At 43.5% G+C, this 20333-nt stretch overlaps 1 protein-coding gene across 2 annotated transcripts in view; it reads left to right on the top strand.

Moving 5' to 3' along the window:
* LOC126284833 (uncharacterized) overlaps nt 1-20333 on the top strand; it is a 71027-nt gene that overhangs the window by 23157 nt on the left and 27537 nt on the right. For both annotated transcript variants that reach the window (XM_049984052.1, XM_049984053.1), the window contains exon 3: nt 13374-13700. In XM_049984052.1, coding sequence (XP_049840009.1) covers nt 13374-13700 — 327 coding nt within the window. The remainder of the gene's footprint in view (nt 1-13373; nt 13701-20333) is intronic.

Below are 20333 nucleotides of genomic sequence, written 5' to 3'. Positions count from 1 at the left end.
AATGCAGATGCATTGAACAAATATATTATACTAGAAGTGACATGTGATTACATTTTCACGCAATTTGGGTGCATAGATCCTGAGAAATCAGTACCCAGAACAACCACTTCTCGCCGTAATAACGGCCTTGATACGCCTGGGCATTGCGTCAGACAGAGCTTGGATGGCGTGTACAGGTATAGCTGCCTATGCAGCTTCAACAAGATACAACATTTCATCAGGAGTAGTGAATGGCGTATTGTGACGAGCCAGTTGCTCGGCCACCATTGACCAGACGTTTCAAATTGGTGAGAGATCTGGAGAATGTGCTGGCCAGGGCAGCAGTCGAACATTTTCTGTATCCACAAAGGCCTGTACATGACCTACAAAATGCGGTCGTGCATTATAGTGCTGAAGTATAGGGTATTGCAGGGATCCAATTAAGTTTAGAGCCATGGGTCGTAAGGCATCTGAAACGTAACGTCCACCGTTCAAAGTGTCGCCAATGCGAACAAGAGGTGACCGAGACGTTGAACCAGTGGCACCCCATACCATCACGCCGAGTGATACGCCAGTATGACGATGGCGAATACATACTTCCAATGTTCGTTCACCGCAATGTCGCTAAACACGGATGCGACCATCTTGAAGGCTTGAAACATCCCCTTAGAAATATTATACACGACTGTGCTTAAACTGACACACAATATTTTAGGCGCAACGCAATCTGACTTTCAATAATCCTTACAAGAGAATGTCCCTGACTAAATTAATCTATACGTTTCACAAATTACTTACCTCACAAAAATCTTCGTTACTCGAACTACTGCAATACAGCGAGCGCCACTACTACCAGCTAAATAAAAGATTCAAACTACGGAAGGCACTAACTACTGATACGCATGATTAGCGAATGAAAGATTTTAATACAGAACAAACAATGTACTTACCTTAAGAGTCATAATATATATATCAGTTCATGACATCCAGTCTTACAAATTTCAAAACTCCGCCATCTCTCTCCCCACATCCACCACTGCTGGCGGCTCACCTCCAACTGCGCAACGCTAGGCGCTGTTAGCATCCAGCTGCCGCTGCCCAACACCACAATGGCAGACAACAATGCAAACCAGCCACAGACTGAACATGGCACAGCCAGTGATTTTTATACAGAGCGCTACGTGGTGGCGGCGCTACCAATAATAAAACCTTAACAGCCTACTTACATAGCCCCCATGCTCCCCACAAAAAAATTTACAAATACACATTTGAAAAATTTTCATAATTGCAATAACAAAGAATGAAATGCGCACACTTATCGATACAATGTTGGTCAAAAGCTAAAATTTTCTCACAGTCCATAAAGACAGTCCTGATCATTCATCAAAGTAAAATTGCAGTGTTTTTCTCAAAGTCTGAGTAGTAAAAGAAAATGCACACGGAAGTAGTGGATTTCCATGCAGTCTTAAAGAAGTAGTGTTGTCCTTCCAACGGAAAGACAGTGCTGACTCTTGACATGCAGACAGGGCCACAACAGAGCAAACCCACAGCAGAGTCAGTCGAAGTTTTGAAGAATATTGGTAGGTAGGTCAACACAGAGTATACCCATTGTAGTCCTGGTAGAGATTACGGTATAGGTGGGTCATCAAAGATGCAGACCCACTGTAGTCCTTGTAGAGATGGCCAGCAGCCATCTGTTGCGAATGTGCAGGTGCACAATCACCATTGAAGAGTCTTGCGGAGAATATAGCGAGTCCATCAACCACCACTTGTGCACGCACAAAGTTTTTGGAATTGTCCTTAGAACCAGCAATGCTGTTAACCAGTCCCTTGCTGAATTATTAACACATGTACAAACACTATCAGTCCCTGCTTCTCACATATTGTCCATATACTATGGCCAACAGAAATGTGTGCACTGAAATGTAACTTACAAGTTACTTAATTTCATGAACTGGTGTCAATTACAATTTTATAACATAAGAATACAATAACAAACGTACAAAATATATCATTAAAGAACATAATAGTACAGATAACATTTTCAGTAATACAGGTTTTACAAAAGAGTCGAAATAACATATACATCAGTCTTACAGGAATTTTGACATAAGTACGTACATAAAACATCAGAATAACTTTTGAAACATCAACTTCACACATGAGCATGAGAACAAAACAAAATAAATAATGTGTAAACATCTTTACAAAGTAAATAACATGTTATTAATGCAAATTATATTTTAGGATAACAGTATTCCTCATCATAGTGAATGTAGCTTAGTATTAGAAGAGAAAAAATTCTATGAAACAGTACACAGAGACAGGAAGAAAACAAATACACAAGGGTACACAAACACATAGTGGGATAACACAAAAGGAAAGGACAGGGTTTGTTTTCAGTGTGACATTTGGTACTGCAGTCAAACCCAAAACTTCATTCTGTAGATCTTTCGTCTTATTTCATTTGTTTCCACCAAAAATTTCTATCCAGGCATGCTTTTTGTATTCAAATGTTCACATATTTCTTACCTCATTATTCATTTTTTTATTATCTTACCTAATCATTTATTTCCAAGAAAATCCTACCTAAACCTGTTGTCCCTAAACCCTCCTTTTTGTGTTCCTATCCTCTTTCAAAATACTTTTCTTATAGCTTCTCAATGCATTCCTTCCAATTCATCGCAACTCATTCTCTTATATAATACGTCCCCCTCTTGAGCTAACTTGAATCTACTGAGCTGAGATGCTTAACTAAGGTACGAGGCAATGCAGCAGCACAAAACAGTTAATACAAACTACAATGACAAAAAAATGCAAGTAAGCAAAGCAAGCAGCAATAAATGTAATAACTTATACCTGAAAATGACAAACCCACAAGCAGAAAAAATATTACAGTAAAGATGGCCATATTTAATACCTATATCACATCTTAACACTTGAGTGACGCATCACAAAAAGAAAGTTAAAATTCGTTAAAAAAATTAATTATACAATTCCTGTGAGGGGAAATGTGTATTTGTGTTCCTCCTTTTTTACGAAAGTACATCATAAAATTATTCTTTACTGGGTCTGTAGACAGAAAATAGTTATATTCGTACACGTATTAAATTTAATTTTAACCAATGTTGATGTGCAGATAGAAACTGGATATTAAACAAAATGAGCAATCTCTCAGCTAGAAAGACAATAGATATAAAATGTTTCTCATCATTTCATTTCAGTAAATATCATAAATTAATAGCTTCACAGTGTAATCATATGTTTTCAAGTTTGGGCGTGTCGTATTTGCAATGCTTTCTACAAAGGAATGTCAATAGCGAGGCTAATGGCCTCCTTTTTTCTCCACCTGTGCCTCTGAAAGGCACACACTAATGACTTTTTCTCAAGGCGGCTGGCAGACCTGGCCGCTCAAAATGCATTACGTCACGGTCACCTACCTTTCTTACCGAAATATTTACACCAGTTTCCGGTCAAGAATTTGCGTCACACATCTTAATAGTCATAATATATATGTATCAGTTCATGACATCCAGTCTTACAAATTTCAAAACTCCGCCATCTCTCTCCCCACATCCACCACTGCTGGCGGCTCACCTCCAACTGCGCAACGCTACGCGTTGTTAGCATTCAGCTGCCGATGCCCAACACTACAATGGCAGACAACAATGCAAACCAGCCACAGACTGCACACGGCACAGCCAGTGATTTTTTTATACAGAGCGCTACGTGGCGGCGGCGTTACCAATAAAAAAACCTAAACAGCCTACTTACAGGCTGTAAACAGAACCTGGATACGTCCGAAAAAGTGACGTTTTGCTATTCGTCGTTGAGTACACCATCGCACGCGCACCTGTCTGTAATGCAGCGTCAAGGGTAACTGCAGCCATGGTCTCCGAGCTGACAGTCCATGCTGCTGCAAACGTCGTCGAACTTTTCGTGCAGATGGTTCTTGTCTTGCAAACGTCCCCATCTGTTGACTCAGGGATCGAGACGTGGCTGCACGATCCGTTACAGCCATGCGGATAAGATGTCAGTCATCTCTACTGCTAGTGATACGAGGCCGTTGGGATCCAGTACAGCTTTCCATATAACCCTCCTGAACCCACCGATTCCAGATTCTGCTAAGTCATTCGATCTCGACCAACGCGAGCAGCAATGTCGCGATACGATAAACTTCAATCGCAATGGGCTACAATCCGACCTTTATCGAAGTCGGAAACGTGATGGTACGCATTTCTCCTCCTTACACGAGGCATCACAACAACGTTTCACAAGGCAACGCCGGTCAACTGCTGCTTGTGTATGAGAAATCGGTTGGAAACTTTCCTCGTGTCAGCATGTTTTAGGTGTCGCCACCGACGCCAACCTAGTGTGAATGCTCCTAAAAGCTAATCATTTTCATATCACAGCATCTTCTTCCTGTCGGTCAAATTTCGAGTCTGTAGCACGTCATCTTCATGATGTAGCAATTTTAATGGCCAGTGGTGTATAACAAAGGGTTTTTGATCTTTAAGTTTATTTAATCTTAATTACAGGTATTATGATGGCAGTAGCCGAAAAGATGTTATAGATTTAACATACACAAAAAGTTCCGAGGCAGATTTCGTTACTGGTGTATAAGCAACTGCAGCGAAGTAACTGCTGTCACAGCGTGAACATGTAACTACATGTAAACATTCTACTAGTCAGCTGTAAGGAGGCAGTGTTAAATAGTGGACGTGCTACCATAATGTGTCAACATTACATTACAATTCGCAGTAAGGTAACGTCCCCAATACAGGTGTTCAAGACCTTCCCCAGAATCTTTTGAAGAAGGGAAAGCGTGTGCAAAGTTTGTGCTGCACACCTTGGTCCCGAAAAAAATCAACGATGCGTCCGTAAAATTAAAAACGAGGACAATTGCTTTCTGGAAACCACCACCAGTGGTAACGAGACTTGATTTTATTAATACGGACCTACCACAAAACGACAAACGGCAGCAATTATCATGAAGGTTCACGCTGTGTCAACATAACCGCCATTCAGGTCAATGTGAGAGCGAGTTGAACAACGTCCTAAAGAAATACTTTTCAGAAGGTTCCATAAGATTTTGTGGAGGTTCTGTACGTTGCATTCAAATGGGGGTGAGGTCTGATTGTCAGAGAAGTTGCACAAATATTCCTTTTAATCTTGACAAGATTTCGAAGTGGTGCAAAGATTGGCAACTTGCATTAATTATTCAGATATGTAATATTGTGCACTTCACAAAACGAAAAAACGTAGTATACTATGACTATAACATCGAGTTACAACTGGAAACAAATCATACAAATATCTGGGCGTAGCATTTTGTAGGTATATAGGGATATGAAATGGAACGAAAACATCGTCTCAGATGTGAGTAAAGCAGATAGCAGACTAAAAAGCAGATTACCTTGAAATCGCTTGTGGGGGGGGGGGGGGGGGGGCATTCGACAATACTACTTGAGTGTATGGGATCTCCGAAAACAGGACAAACAGGGGATATTGAATGTATACAGGGAAGGACAGCACGAATGGTCAGAAGTTTGTTTAAGCCACGGGAGAGTGACTGAGAGAAGAGTTGAACTGGCGGATTCTAGAAGATAGGCGGAAAGTATCCTGAGGAAGTCTACTAAGAAAGTTCCAAGAACTGGATTTAAATGATGATTCTATGAATGTACTACAACCCTCTACGTATCAAAAACATGGCTCTGAGCACTATGGGACTCAACTTCTGGGGTCATTAGTCCCCTAGAACTTAGAACTAGTTAAACCTAACTAACCTAAGGACATCACACACATCCATGCCCGAGGCAGGATTCGAACCTGCGACCGTAGCGGTCTCGCGGTTCCGGACTGCAGCGCAAAGAACCGCACGGCCACTTCGGCCGGCCTCTACGTATCGCTCCAGTAGGAATCGTGAGGACAAGATTAGATTAATTACAGCACAAACGGGGGCATTTAAACAACCATTCTTTCCACGTGCACAGAATGGTGCGAAAACCATAATAACCGGTACAATGGGACATACCTCATGCCATGTACATCAATGTGGTTTCCAAAGTATAGGCGTAGGTGTATTGGCATTTGCCTTTACGTCCTTTTGATTGAAATTATTGCTCTTCCCACCTTTTGCTCGATCTCCCTAACGGTCTTCTGCCCAGTGGGTAATAGTTCATCATCAATTTTGGCATTTTTTCGTCTTCAATTCTTGTGACATAGTCCCTATGTTCGTTAATCTGCTCATTTAATTTTATTACTCCCACTCTTCTCCGATGTCAGCAATCCTTCTCCTGTGGAATAGTGTGTACCCAGGTACTCATATTAGGTTCAAATGGCTCTGAGCACTATGGGACTCAACTGCTGTGGTCATTAGTCCCCTAGAACTTAGAACTACTTAAACCTAACTAACCTAAGGACATCACACACATCCATGCCCGAGGCAGGATTCGAACCTGCGACCGTAGCAGTCGCACGGTTCCGGACTGCGCGCCTAGAACCGCGAGACCACCGCGGCCGGCTACTCATATTAGGGATTGCATCTGCGTTGCCTGTATTCTTTGTTCATTTCTTTTTGTTAGAGTCTACGACTGTTTCCATATGGCACGGTTGGTACCGAGATGGTTCTGTATAACTTAATTGGAGTTTCCTTTCTTAGTTTTGTTTGGAGAGTTCTCAGATCGTTCCATTAATCTATGTAAACCTTTCTACTTTTTTTTTCTTTTCCATGTCCATACCTGCCACAAATGAAATACACAGTGTGTTTCAGATCCGTTATAACTGTGGCTATGAAAAATAATGCATTGAATATGTTCACAAATTCACTGTATTTATTCAAAATAGTCTCGCCTAATCAAAATACAGCTAAAATCGTTTTAAAAGTGTTTTGAAACAGTCATTGTAGTCCTTTCCTGATGCTGCATACAGTACTTCAGTACAATTTTCTTTGGATGTCCTTCATTCCATGATGATGGTGTCCTTTACTTGCCAATTTCGATTTTTCGAACAACCAGAAATGGGCTGGTGCCAAATTGGTCGCATATGGAGGGTGATTCAGGACTGTGATCCATCTGTTTGCCAAAAACACGTTAACAGTCTTCGCCTTGTGGGCTGGGGTGTCATCATGGAGGAGCAACCAGGAACGTGCCTCTCAGTATTCAACTCGAATTCTAGTAATTGCCGTCCAAAAACGTTGGAATACCCAAAAAACTTGATATTGTCTCACTGCTCCAGTGTCATTATCGGACGAATGTTTACACCACGGCAAGAGTTTCTGTTGCAGCACTGCTGGTACTTTGAATTTCTACACAGTTGGAACTTCAAGAATTGTAACATCGCACCTCGGCACTAGAAGGCATTGCAATTTGGAATTTCACACAAGCAGTCCTAACGAAACCTGGGCACATTGTATGGTATTTGCTAAGAACTTGAATTAGTTGACTCCTTCCGCCTTCTGATCATTTATTACTACGAGGGATGCCCATAAAGTATTGCATCGCATTTTTTTTTCTTCAACAATTCTTTATTGAACATAATGAGAATTACACACACGAAAGAATGGTGTTTTACCTACACACCCTATTTTTCCAAGTAGTTTCCATTCAGTCCTATGGCATTTCTCCAGCTCGAAAGAAGGGCGTGCGTGTCCTGTCGGTACCAGTGTTTGTCCTGATAAGGAGCCATTGCTTCACTGTGTGAATCACATCCTCGTCGTCCTCAAAATGTCTTCCACGAATGGCATCCTTTTATGGCCCAAACAAGTGAAAGTCCGAGGAGATTAGGTCAGGGTGGATGAGGTAACCCTGTCCAACCCTGTTTTGTGATGTGTTCAGCAGTCCACAGACTCGTCTGGAGCCGAGCTTTATAGTGTTGCAGCAAAACGTCTCCTGGGTTGCTGTGGCGCCGAATTCGCCGGAAATGAGCCTTGAGTTTGTTAATGTGTTAACATACGCTGCTGAATTAATGGTACCGCCTGTTGGCATCATATCAATCAGAGTCACAACTTCACAGTCTCAGGACACGGTGATCATGACGTTACCAGCGAGAGCGGTTGCTTTGATTTTATTTTTTTTCTATTAGAAGTTGGAATGGCGCCATTCCATCGACTGTCGTTTTGTTTCGGGCTCAAAATGGTGAATCCAGGTTTTATCACCTGCCACAATCCAGGACAAGAAAGCCTCCACTTCAGCTTCAGACCGTAGCAACAAGTCAAGACAAGTGCTTTTTCTGTGCGATTTGTGATCCACCGTCAGACACCGTGGGACCCATCTTGCACATACTTTTGAATATCCTAGAGTGGGGATAATTGCATCCACACTTCCTTTGCTCAAAAATGTTCATATGTGTGTGAAATCTTATGGGGCTTAACTGCTAAGGTCATCAGTCCGTAAGCTTGCACACTACTTAACCTAAATTATCCTAAGGACAAACACACACACACACCCATGCCCAAGGGAGGACTCGAACCTCCGCCGGTACCAGCCGCACAGTCCATGACTGCAGCGCCTTAGGCCGCTCTCCTAATCCCGCGCGGCTTCCTACGCTGACTGACAGATACAGCGCCAGCTATCGAGTCATAATGCGTCTGTCCTCGCGAATGACAACATCAGCTCGCAGCAACATGTCAGGTGTGACAGCCGTGGATGGTCTCCCCGACTGCTGCAAATCGTGGAGCTCCGCCGAACCGCCACCTGATGACCTCACCCTCCTTGCCCAGCGACTAGCAGTACTTCTGCCGACAGCAGATGCTCCATAGAGTTTGCACAAGCGTTTGTGAATATTCCCCAGTTTCTTTTTGTTCAGTGAGGAATTCATTGACGGCACGTTGCTTGTAACGTTCATCACTTACAGACGCCATTTTGAAACTATCCTGGAGATAATCTATCTGTCGGAAGTGACGGAAACTTGCTGCACTAACTCAGGAGGCTTTAGATAATACGTACGTAACGTTTCGCATTCGTAGCATTGTTTCCAGTTGAGAAAAACAAATGCGGAGCATTACTTTCTGGGCAACCCTCGTATTTTGCTGGGAATTGGGTGCTGCCAACTGAAACTGCAACTTTTGTTTTCTTTGAAAATACTAATAGATTATATAACTTAGCTGTTGTGGATGAAACGTGAACAGCACTTTGAAGTGTGGTTTTGTTATCAGAAATTACGACTTGATCATCAGCAAAGAGTAATATCAAAGAATAATTCCTTTTGTTGAAGTCGTAGGTGTAAAGACTTAATTTATTTGGCCATGGTCACAGCATGTCGTCAAAACAAATATTAAAAAGAATCGGAGACAAATTGCATTCTTATCTTACTCTGAAAATTGTCCTCGTCTTTTTCCATTTACTGCAATGCTAATGTGTGATCCTTGATGCATGATTTCTACTACCTTCATTATGTGCGGTGGTATTTCATTTTATTCATTATCTCCGATAGCTTTTCTCTATTTACTTTATCGAAAGTCATCAAATAGTCCTTGAATACTAGATTTGTCTCTCTATTGAACTTTCTGTGTTTCTCAGTGATATGTCTAATAGCGATCTTATACTCGGTGTACCACACACCTTTTCTAAAAACCCTTTTGCTCTCCTAGCAGAATGCTTTCAAGAATTACTGCTGAGGTCTGTGTTACTGTCTTACAATATATTTTATAGCCCGTGTTTAGCGGGCAGATGCCCCTACTGTTTCCGCAGCTTCTTCTGTCTCCTTTCTTGCGAATAAAATAGGACCAGGGGACCAGTGCGAAGCTTTCGCAGTTTTATAGTTTTTAAAAAAGACAGTATTTGTAATAAGTATAGTCTTTGGGATAGGGGTAATTACGGGAATGAAGAGAAAACGTCTTTAAAAATGAACCGAAGGATGCGAAATATACATTCTTGTATATACATTTCCATAAGCATAATCTTCAACAAAATTATTTACAGAGCATTGCAGTACCTCGGCGTAAACGGTACTTGACATAAGACTGTAATCTTCGTGTTCTTTTTGACTTTCATACTCTTTAAGGGATAGGAGCAGGAATAATCAACTTCCGCATTATGACCATAGTTATTATTATCAATGAGAATGATGTCTACAAATTATCGAGTTAATAAGAGCGGTACTTTAAAACAAATATAATTATATTTGTAATAAGATAATCTGAAAAGGGGGCCTCTTATTCGTGATTAATAAGTTGGCTTGGTAAAATACAGGTATGACACTGGGCATCCATGATGCATTTTTGCCTTTTGCTTCTGATTTCTAGTCCTCTGAAATATTCTTATTTGTACGGAATGTATTACAGTTGGGAAAACTGGATTTCAGTGTGGGAGATACATACTTAATTAGTTCTGTTTTAGTTCCATTACTGCCTAGATGCAGATTAAAACAACCATCTTAACATTTCTCTCTTTTTTTATTAATCCAGTCTCGAAATTTTCTGGACAGTGTACTAATCTTCGTACTATTGTCAATGTTCGTGTAGCACAAAAAATAATTAAGATGACTTATTCTCAGTATCACTGGTAAATGCACCTCTAAATGATGAACACTCTGTTCTACTAACACGTAATGGTGTTCTCTGATATGGAAGGTTGCTCTTAGAGAGTGCAACACCATTAAAGCCACGTTAATGGAGCTTCGCTATTTTCAATAAAAAGAAATTTACTTTTCCTGGGCGCCTTGGCACCAGACACTTTAGTCTTTTGAGGGCCTGTCGTTGTTAGAACATTATGTTTCACGTACCTTTCGTCATTTGCAGGCGCCCAGTGCTGCTCTGCAACACGAAGCAGAAATGCTGTGCACCAAAATCTTGACGGTTACGGTGATTGTTGTGCGAGTAATGTTAATTTCTTTTTCCACTGCGAGTTTAAGCAGTCTAACATGTTTGTTTTAACGTATTAGACATGAGATGTACCTAAGCCAAATGTCGCGCACACTAAAATCCGACCAGCTTCATTGTTCTCTTAATGAGAAGAGACTCTGCGCTTTCTACGAGGTTCGCATTGAAATCTTGTTATAGAACTGATTAAAATTCTTTGAAAGCTGTTTTCTATTTACATACATCTGAATTAAAATTATTTTTTATGTAGTGAATCGTGTGAGACCTGATCCGTGCTGAGTGGTCCAGGCTAACACAAAAACTGTTTCTGGAATGAAATATTCACTTTCAAGTGAAATACTTAAGCAGATAATTCTCAGCGAGTGAGTTCCTATTTTTAAGTCGTGTGGCGTAATGAAAAACTTAAATCATCTTCTCGCCCGTAATGGCGTCTTTAGACAAAATCTGCTCAGTATATGAAAACTGGAAATTGTTCAGTAATAATTATGAGACGCCTTTCCCTACACTATTGAAAGGAAAACACAAGTTTACATATTTATAGGATTAATTAGTATTATCATCATAAGAATGCATTTTCTTACAGTATTAGTAACAAACACATACCATTCTCATCACGAATCGTCAATGGCGTCCTTCTACAATCAAGAACAAGACGAAGAGTAGTTAATATTTTCTCTTTCTTCCTCGTTAGAGGACTGTGTATTCATTTTTATCTTTATTCACAGATTATCCTTGAAATACATAGTTTTCGTATTTGTAGTAATTTTCATTATTCTTTTTCTATATTATTTTACAATATTTCACTGTCTAACAATACCACCACTTCCAAAGTGGGGTAGAAATCAGATTAATGATGTTGCTCACGCAGCATATGTTCGCTTTATCGGGCAACAAGAAAGTTATTGACTGTGGATGGTATCGTCAGAATGGAAATAATGAAGTCACTGTAAAAAAGTCATTAATTTTGGCACTTATCTTGAATGGATTCCCACGTAGATTTCGTCGAAGTTGTTATGGCTCATCTTGTTGATTCTAGGATGATTCCACTTTGACTGCTAGAAGGTCCAGATCTGTATTTTAGCAATATTTGAAGACCTAACAAATGCGTTTATCAGGAAATTCTTAATGATCAAACAATCCCAGATCAGAAGAACGGTATGGTAGAAATAATTTTTGGCGTGGTGTTCACGATCCACATTTTCATTAAACTTTTTGTAAATTCACATATGCTTCTTCTTAATTGTCACATCATCAAGAAAACAGTTTTGTTTGAATCTTCATATATTTAATGTCCACACAAGACTTGACTTTTCTTTTACAAAGCGAAATAACAACTCAACTTCTGCAAAGTGAAAAAAAGACTGCTCTGTGTGCATTTGCGCCAAAACGGTTACAAGTAAGTCAAAGATTATGACAGTCTCACAGAAATGAATACACACAAGAACCATATCACTGTAATATATAGATACATCGGAGTATCTATACATTAATATCTACATCTACATCCATACTCCGCAAGCCACCTGACGGTGTATGGCGGAGGGTACCTTGAGTACCTCTATCGGTTCTCCCTTCTATTCCAGTCTCGTATTGTTCGTGGAAAGACGGATTGTCGGTATGCCTCCGTGTGAGCTCTAATCTCTCTGATTTTATCCTCATGGTCTCTTCGCGAGATATACGTAGGAGGAGCAATATACTGCTTGACTCCTCGGTGAAGGTATGTTCTCGAAACTTCAATAAAAATCCCTTACCGAGCTACTGAGCGTCTCTCCTGCAGAGTCTTCCACTGGAGTTTATGCATAATCTCCATAACGCTTTCGCGATTACTAAATGATCCTGTAACGAAGCGCGCTGCTCTCCGTTGGATCTTCTCTCTCTCTTCTATCAACCCTATCTGGTACGGATCCCACACTGCTGAGCAGTATTCAAGCAGTGGGCGAACAAGCGTACTGTAACCTACTTCCTTTGTTTTCGGATTGCATTTCCTTAGGATTCTTTCAATTAATCTCAGTCTGGCATCTGCTTTACCAACGATCAACTTTATATGATCATTCCATTTTAAATCACTCCTAATGCCTACTCCCAGATAATTTATGGAATTAACTGCTTCCAATTGCTGACCTGCTATACTGTAGCTAAATGATGAGGGATCTTTCTTTCTGTAAAACCAAATGTGAATATTGTCAAAAAATGTCTGTTACTTCGATATTACTGGTATCGAGAACTGGGGTTGGAGTGCCGTAATGGTCGTGTAAATAAAGAACCATTACAACTGCAATAATCACAACAGATCGTCTTTATGGCTTTTATCAATATTTTCGTTATTACGATACCGCCGCACTAGTTTTTTGAATTTTCACAATAACGTAATGGGGATGGAACAACAGATGTGATATATTAAGCGGTCTAGACAGTGTCTTAGCAAAATAAATAAGCAAATAAATAATATAAAAATAAAATAAAATCGTTCTCTTAATAATTTCAAAATCTTGTCAATCTACACGTTTCAGTTTTTTTAACTAGCAGTGTACTTTAAAGTGGTTTTGACTGAGGTCAGTGTCCTGGAATACCTCAGGAGGAGGGTGAGAGGGAGGAGGACTCTGGCGAGGCGCCGCCAGCGCCGCCGCCGCCGCCCCCGGCGCCCGGCCGCCCCCCGCACACGGGGGCGCTGGTGGTGGGGCTGCGGGGGCTGCCGGATGCGGTGTGCCGCCCCCTGGAGGAGCCGGCCCCCCAGCAGGGCGACGCCGACTTCTTCGAGCCCGCGTTCCGCGCCCACCGCCTCGCGGACGTGCCGCTCGTCTGCCAGTTCCGCCTCGACTGGGACGCCTGGCTGCGCGGCGTCTCCACGCACGCCCTTCTCGACGCACTCGCCCGCCACGTCGACGTCACCGTCAGCGACTACGTAAGTCGCCGCTAGCGAATGCGCACCCACCCGTAATCCACGCGCTCAGAGGGCAAAAGTATTCGTGCTGGTCCCTAAGTACGAGGGTGAGACAAATGAAAACCTTAAATTTGTAATAACAAATCGAAATTTCGCGCCGTTATCCTGTAAGTTGGTAAGCGTGCTACAAACAGCGTGCAGAGTGGCCTGTAGGTGGCAGCATAGTGCAGACGCACACGTACCGTCGCAGTATCAGTATACAGATTAGAGTTGGGCAACACGAATCTTCTTCCCGATTCGATTCCTGCGATTCAATCTCACATTACGAATCGATTCCTACGATTCGTTCACGATTCTTTCACGATTCATTCTAGTCTCCGATGGCACGATTCTAACGGACTGCAAAAAGTTCTACATCTTACTCACAGATGGCAGGACATGTCTGAAATTGGTAATGGGGTTAGAATCGAACTGTGTCATGACAAGATATGCCAGAAATAGTTTATTTATGAGTAAACATGCTAGTTCGTGTATTACTCGCGCAAACTAAGATTGACGTCGGCGCGGTGGCTGATGGTAGCGATAGTAAATGGGAAATGCCTTTACGGTCGTTCCCGTCAGCCACGGCTATGTGTCAGCTTGGTTTTCACGAATAATACTACGGCCCACGAATTTCGTTTGTTCCTTCCGAGCTTCCTTTGTTCACACGCATCCTCCACTTGACTGCCATCTGGCGGTCGTAATCATTCGGCACGACTCGACATGATTCGGAAGTTTCCTTCGAAGCATAGCGTACTAAGAATCGATGGATCGTTGAAACTCGTAATCGTCACGACTCGGAAACACGCAATCGTTCTTACGATTCGTTTGAAAGACGATTCGTCTGTATCACGATTCGATTCTTACGATTCTTTAGAGTCGTTCAAATGAACGACTCATTACCGAATCGCCACAACTCTAATACAGATGGCCGCCCCACTTGCGACTTGCATCTGGGAAGAACAACGTTCTGTTACTCGGTTTTTGCGTGGCGAAGGTGTGAAACCTATTGAAAATCGTCGACGAATGAAGGTTCAGTATTGCGATGATTGTTTGTCACAGGAGCAAGTCCACGAATGGAGTACGAAGTTGGAAAATGGTGTGACTTCAGTGGAAGATGCTCCTAGTCCACGTCAGGCACAACGAGTTGTGACTCCGCAGAACATTGCAGCAGTTCAAGCCATAGTAAAGGAAAACCGCGGAGTGACACTGAGTGCAGCGAAATGCAGGAAAATCTGCCGCGGATAGGCACTTGGTGCAGGGAGTGGCAACTGACCCTTAACATAGACAAATGTAATGTATTGCGAATACAGAGAAAGAAGGATCCTTTATTGTATGATTATAGCATAGCGGAAGAAACACTGGTAGTAGCTACATCTGTAAAATATCTGGGAGTATACGTGCGGAACGATTTGAAGTGAAATGATCATATAAAATTGATTGTTGGTAAGGCGAGTGCCAGGTTGAGATTCGTTGGGAGAGTCTTTAGAAAATGTAGTCCATCAACAAAGGAGGTGGCTTACAAAACGTTCGTTCGACCTATACTTGAGTATTGCTCATCAGTGGGGGATGCGTACCGGGTCGGGTAGACAGAGGAGATAGAGAAGATCCAAAGAAGAGCGGCGCGTTTCGTCACTGGGTTATTTTTTAAGCGTTATAGCGTTATGGAGATGTTTTGCAAACTCGAGTGGCAGACTCTGCAAGAGAGGCACTCTGCATCGCAGTGTAGCTTCTTGTCCAGGTTTCGAGAGGGTGCATTTCGGGATGAGGTATCGAATATATTGCTTCTCCCTACATATACCTCCCGAGGAGATCACGAACGTAAAATTAGAGAGATTCGAGTGTGCACGGAGGCTTCCCGGCAGTCGTTCTTCCCGCGAACCATACGCGACTGGAACAGGAAAGGGAGGTAAACTGCCCTCCGCCACACACCGTTGAGTGCCTTGCGGAGTATAAATGTAGATGTAGATGTAGAAATGACATTGCAGCATGTTTACAGATTAGTCATGGGTCAGCACAACACATTGTGCATGGTGTGCTCCAGTTTCAGACAGTGGCTGCAAGATGGGTGCCACGGCAACTGACTCCTGAAATGAGGGAACGACATGTTGATGCTTGTCAAGAACTTCTTCGGCGCTTTGAACGAGAAGGTGATGGCTTTCGTGCAAGAATCGTTACTGGGGACGAAACCTGGGTTAACTTCCACCAACCGGGAACGAAGAGAGCCAACAAGGAATGGCGCCGTTCCTCATCACCAAAACCAAAGAAGTTTCGAACAGAACCGTCAGCTGGGAAGTTTGTGCTGACACTCTTTTGGGTCGAAAATGGCGACATTTTGGAGGATTACATGCCTAGAGGGACCACTGTCACCAGTTCATCATACACAGAAAAAATCATCTGCGGCTCGCAATCAAATCAAAACGACGTGGATTGATGTCAGTAGGTGACCTTTTGCAACACGACAATGCAAGCCCCCCCACTGGCAGTGTAGTAATCACAGACCTGCCTTTTGAGTGTCTTCCTCACCCACCATACTCACCAGACTCAAAGACGCAATGGGAGGAAAGAAGTTCCGTTCTGATGAAGAGGTACGCCACGCGGTCCATGAGTGGTTGCGCGGACTACCAAACGAATTTTTTTTCTAAAGAAATTTATGCACTTTGTAAGCGCTGGAGGACTTGCACTGAGCGTGGTGGAGATTATGTTGAAAAGTGATGCAACTTTGAACCACGTCTGCACAATAAATAATATTTAAAAAATACTTAAGGTTTTCATTTGCCTCACCCTCGGATCATATCACCTAAACTCGATGACACTTACAGTATGACGCTTTCTGTAATCACCATCTCGTTCTTCTTCCTCACCAGCACTGCACTTCAGAAATTGATGGTAACCTGCTCCTGCCACAATTCGGTCTATCGTCTTGTAACACTACAACTTCGGTATGTTAATGATGCAAGCCTGCCATTCTTTTAAAAAATGCACCTGTATCTTCACATCAGATTTTGAACATAGTTTCTGCCCTTTAATGCAGGGTGTCCATTTCAACTAAAAAAGTTGAAATATCTCGAAAACTACACATCGTATCAAAATTTGTTTGTCTCAGAGGGAGATATCCAACGATACCACAATAAACCTGCCACCCCATATCGTGCGTGGGTGGCGGAGGGTAACTTTGAAATCTTCAGTGGGAACCCCGTTTTTTGTAGCAGATTACGATTCTACGATAAAATCTACATACCTTTTGCCTGAAGAACTTTCTCCGTTTCGCCACACACGGCGTTGTAATCGGAGGAATACAAACGGCAACGCAATCGTAATTTACGATATGCTACTGAGTGGCCTTTGAATATCCAAAGGCACTTGGGACTCCATGCTGCTAGAGTAGGACAGGCCACTAGTTCATACTTCATAGATAGAAATCCCATTCGTAACGTTGTATTTCTCCGACATATCGAACGGGGACTACTCGTCGCGCCACCGCGGCCATGGCTCGAGGCGAACGCTGTTCTGCTTTTTCCAGTTAAAGTTAGTATTCAAACGTAGTACCGCCAAATTTGATACACTTAGTGGTCCCCTTCTCAAATGACTGTACACAGGAAGAAGCATAGCTGCGGAAGTTTCAGTACCGGCGTTTGTAATGCGGTCGACCACATGTTCATGGTCTATTGAGACATGCTGGTACACCTTATTTTTAAATATCCCCACAGATAAAAATCCGGTGACGACAAATCCCTGGACCTACCGTGTCAATTAATAGGACCAATCCCGAAGGAGGTTCTAGTCCTCCCTTCGACATGGGTATGTGTGTTTGTCCTTAGGATAATTTAGGTTAAGTAGTGTGTAAGCTTAGGGACCGATGACCTTGGCAGTTAAGTCCCATAAGATTTCACAAACATCTGAACATTTTTAGTAGGGTCTCTGTAAACACAATCTAATGCCTCCCGTGCTTCAAGCTGAGCAACTGTCATGCTGAAACCAAATTCACTCTCGAACATCCAGGTCAACATCCCGCAGTAGTACCGGCAATTTCTGTGCCAAAAACGTTAAATATTTGCGTGCATTCAACGTGCCGTCGATAAAATACGGATCAATGAGTTCGTCACCCATGATGGCAACTGAATCTCAATGTAGACAGGTGTAATGTGCTGCGAATACATAGAAAGATAGATCCCTTATCATTTAGCTACAAAATAGGTCAGCAACACGAAGCACTTAATTCCATAAATTATCTGGGAGTACGCATTAGGAGTGATTTAAAATGGAATGATCATATAAAATTGATCGTTGGTAAAGCAGATGCCGGACTGAGATTCATTGGAAGAATCCTAAGGAAATGCAATCCGAAAACAAAGGAAGTAGGTTACAGTACGCTTGTTCGCCCGCTGCTTGAATACTACTCAGCAGTGTGGGGTCCGTACCAGACAGGGTTGATAGAAGAGATAGAGAAGATCCAACGGAGAGCAGCGCGCTTCGTTACAGGATCATATAGTAATCGCGAAAGCGTTACGGAAATGATAGATAAAATCCAGTGGAAGACTCTGCAGGAGAGACGCTCAGTATCTCGGTACGGCCTTTTGTTACAGTTTTGAGAACTTACCTTCACCGAAGAGTCAAGCAGTATATTGCTCCCTCGTACGTATATCTAGCAAAGAGACCATGAGGATAAAATCAGACAGATTAGAGCCCACAGAGAAGCATACCGACAATCCTTCTTTCCACGAACAATACGAGACTGGAATAGAAGGGAGAACCGATAGAGGTACTCAAGGTACCCTCCGCCACACACCGTCAGGTGGCTTGTGGAGCATGGATGTAGATGTAGATGCCACGCCGCACGTTAACCAAGGACCTTCATGGTCAACTTGCCGTAACCAGTATCGATTGTCCACTCCTCAGTAATGCATGTTTTGCCGTTTAACGCTACCATGGTTTTTGAATGCAGACTCATCGGAAAATAGTACCTCGCCAAAGAACGTGGGGGGTCGTTTGCGTTTGTTTATGTACCCGTTCGCTAAGTACTACCCGGTTATGGAAATCGGCGTCATGAAGTTTTTGATACAGTGACGAGTGGTATGGATAATACTTATGACCTTCCAGTATTGTGATAGTACTACCTACGGACATACCGGAACTGCAGTTTAACTGCCGGGCGCTTATCCTTGGGTTGCGGCGCACTGCCGCTAGTACAGATACACTCCTGGAAATGGAAAAAAGACCACATTGACACCGGTGTGTCAGACCCACCATACTTGCTCCGGACACTGCGAGACTGCTGTACAAGCAATGATCACACGCACGGCACAGCGGACACACCAGGAACCACGGTGTTGGCCGTCAAATGGCGCTAAATGGCTCTGAGCACTATGGGACTCAACTGCTGTGGTTATCAGTCCCCTAGAACTTAGAACTACTTAAACCTAACTAACCTAAGGACATCACACACATCCATGCCCGAGGCAGGATTCGAACCTGCGACCGTAGCAGTCGCACGGTTCCGGACTGCGCGCCTAGAACCGCGAGACCACCGCGGCCGGCTAAATGGCGCTAGCTGCGCAGCATTTGTGCACCGCCGCCGTCAGTGTCAGCCAGTTTGCCGTGGCATACGGAGCTCCATCGCAGTCTTTAACACTGGTAGCATGCCGCGACAGCGTGGACGTGAACCGTATGTGCAGTTGACGGACTTTGAGCGAGGGCGTATAGTGGGCATGTGCGAGGCCGGGTGGACGTACCGCCGAATTGCTCAACACGTGGGGCGTGAGGTCTCCACAGTACATCGATGTTGTCGCCAGTGGTCGGCGGAAGGTGCACGTGCCCGTCAACCTGGGACCGGACCGCAGCGACGCACGGATGCACGCCAAGACCGTAGGATCCTACGCAGTGCCTTAGGGGACCGCACCGCCACTTCCCAGCAAATTAGGGACACTGTTGCTCCTGGGGTATCGGCGAGGACCATTCGCAACCGTCTCCATGAAGCTGGGCTACGGTCCCGCACACCGTTAGGCCGTCTTCCGCTCACGCCCCAACATCGTGCAGCCCGCCTCCAGTGGTGTCGCGACAGGCGTGAATGGAGGGACGAATGGCGCCATGCAGTTGAGCGCCACAATCAGGACTGCATACGACCGAGGCACACAGGGCCAACACCCGTCATCATGGTGTGGGAAGCGATCTCCTACACTGGCCTTACAACTCTGGTGATCGTCGAGGGGACACTGAATAGTGAACGGTACATCCAAATCGTCATCGAACCCATCGTTCTACCATTCCTAGACCGGCAAGGGAGCTTGCTGTTCCAACAGGACAATGCACGTCCGCATGTATCCCGTGCCACCCAACGTGCTCTAGAAGGTGTAAATCAACTACCCTGGCCAGCAAGATCTCCGGATCTGTCCCCCATTGAGCATGTTTGGGACTGGATGAAGCGTCGTCTCACGCGGTCTGCACGTCCAGCACGAACGCTGGTCCAACTGAGGCGCCAGGTGGAAATGGCATGGCAAGCCGTTCCACAGGACTACATCCAGCATCTCTACGATCGTCTCCATGGGAGAATAGCAGCCTGCATTGCTGCGAAATGTGGATATACACTGTACTAGTGCCGACATTGTGCATGCTCTG

This window comes from Schistocerca gregaria, chromosome 8 (genome assembly GCF_023897955.1).
Source record: "Schistocerca gregaria isolate iqSchGreg1 chromosome 8, iqSchGreg1.2, whole genome shotgun sequence".
In the NCBI taxonomy this organism is placed as follows: domain Eukaryota; kingdom Metazoa; phylum Arthropoda; class Insecta; order Orthoptera; family Acrididae; genus Schistocerca; species Schistocerca gregaria.
This window is presented reverse-complemented; position numbering and strand designations above follow the sequence as displayed.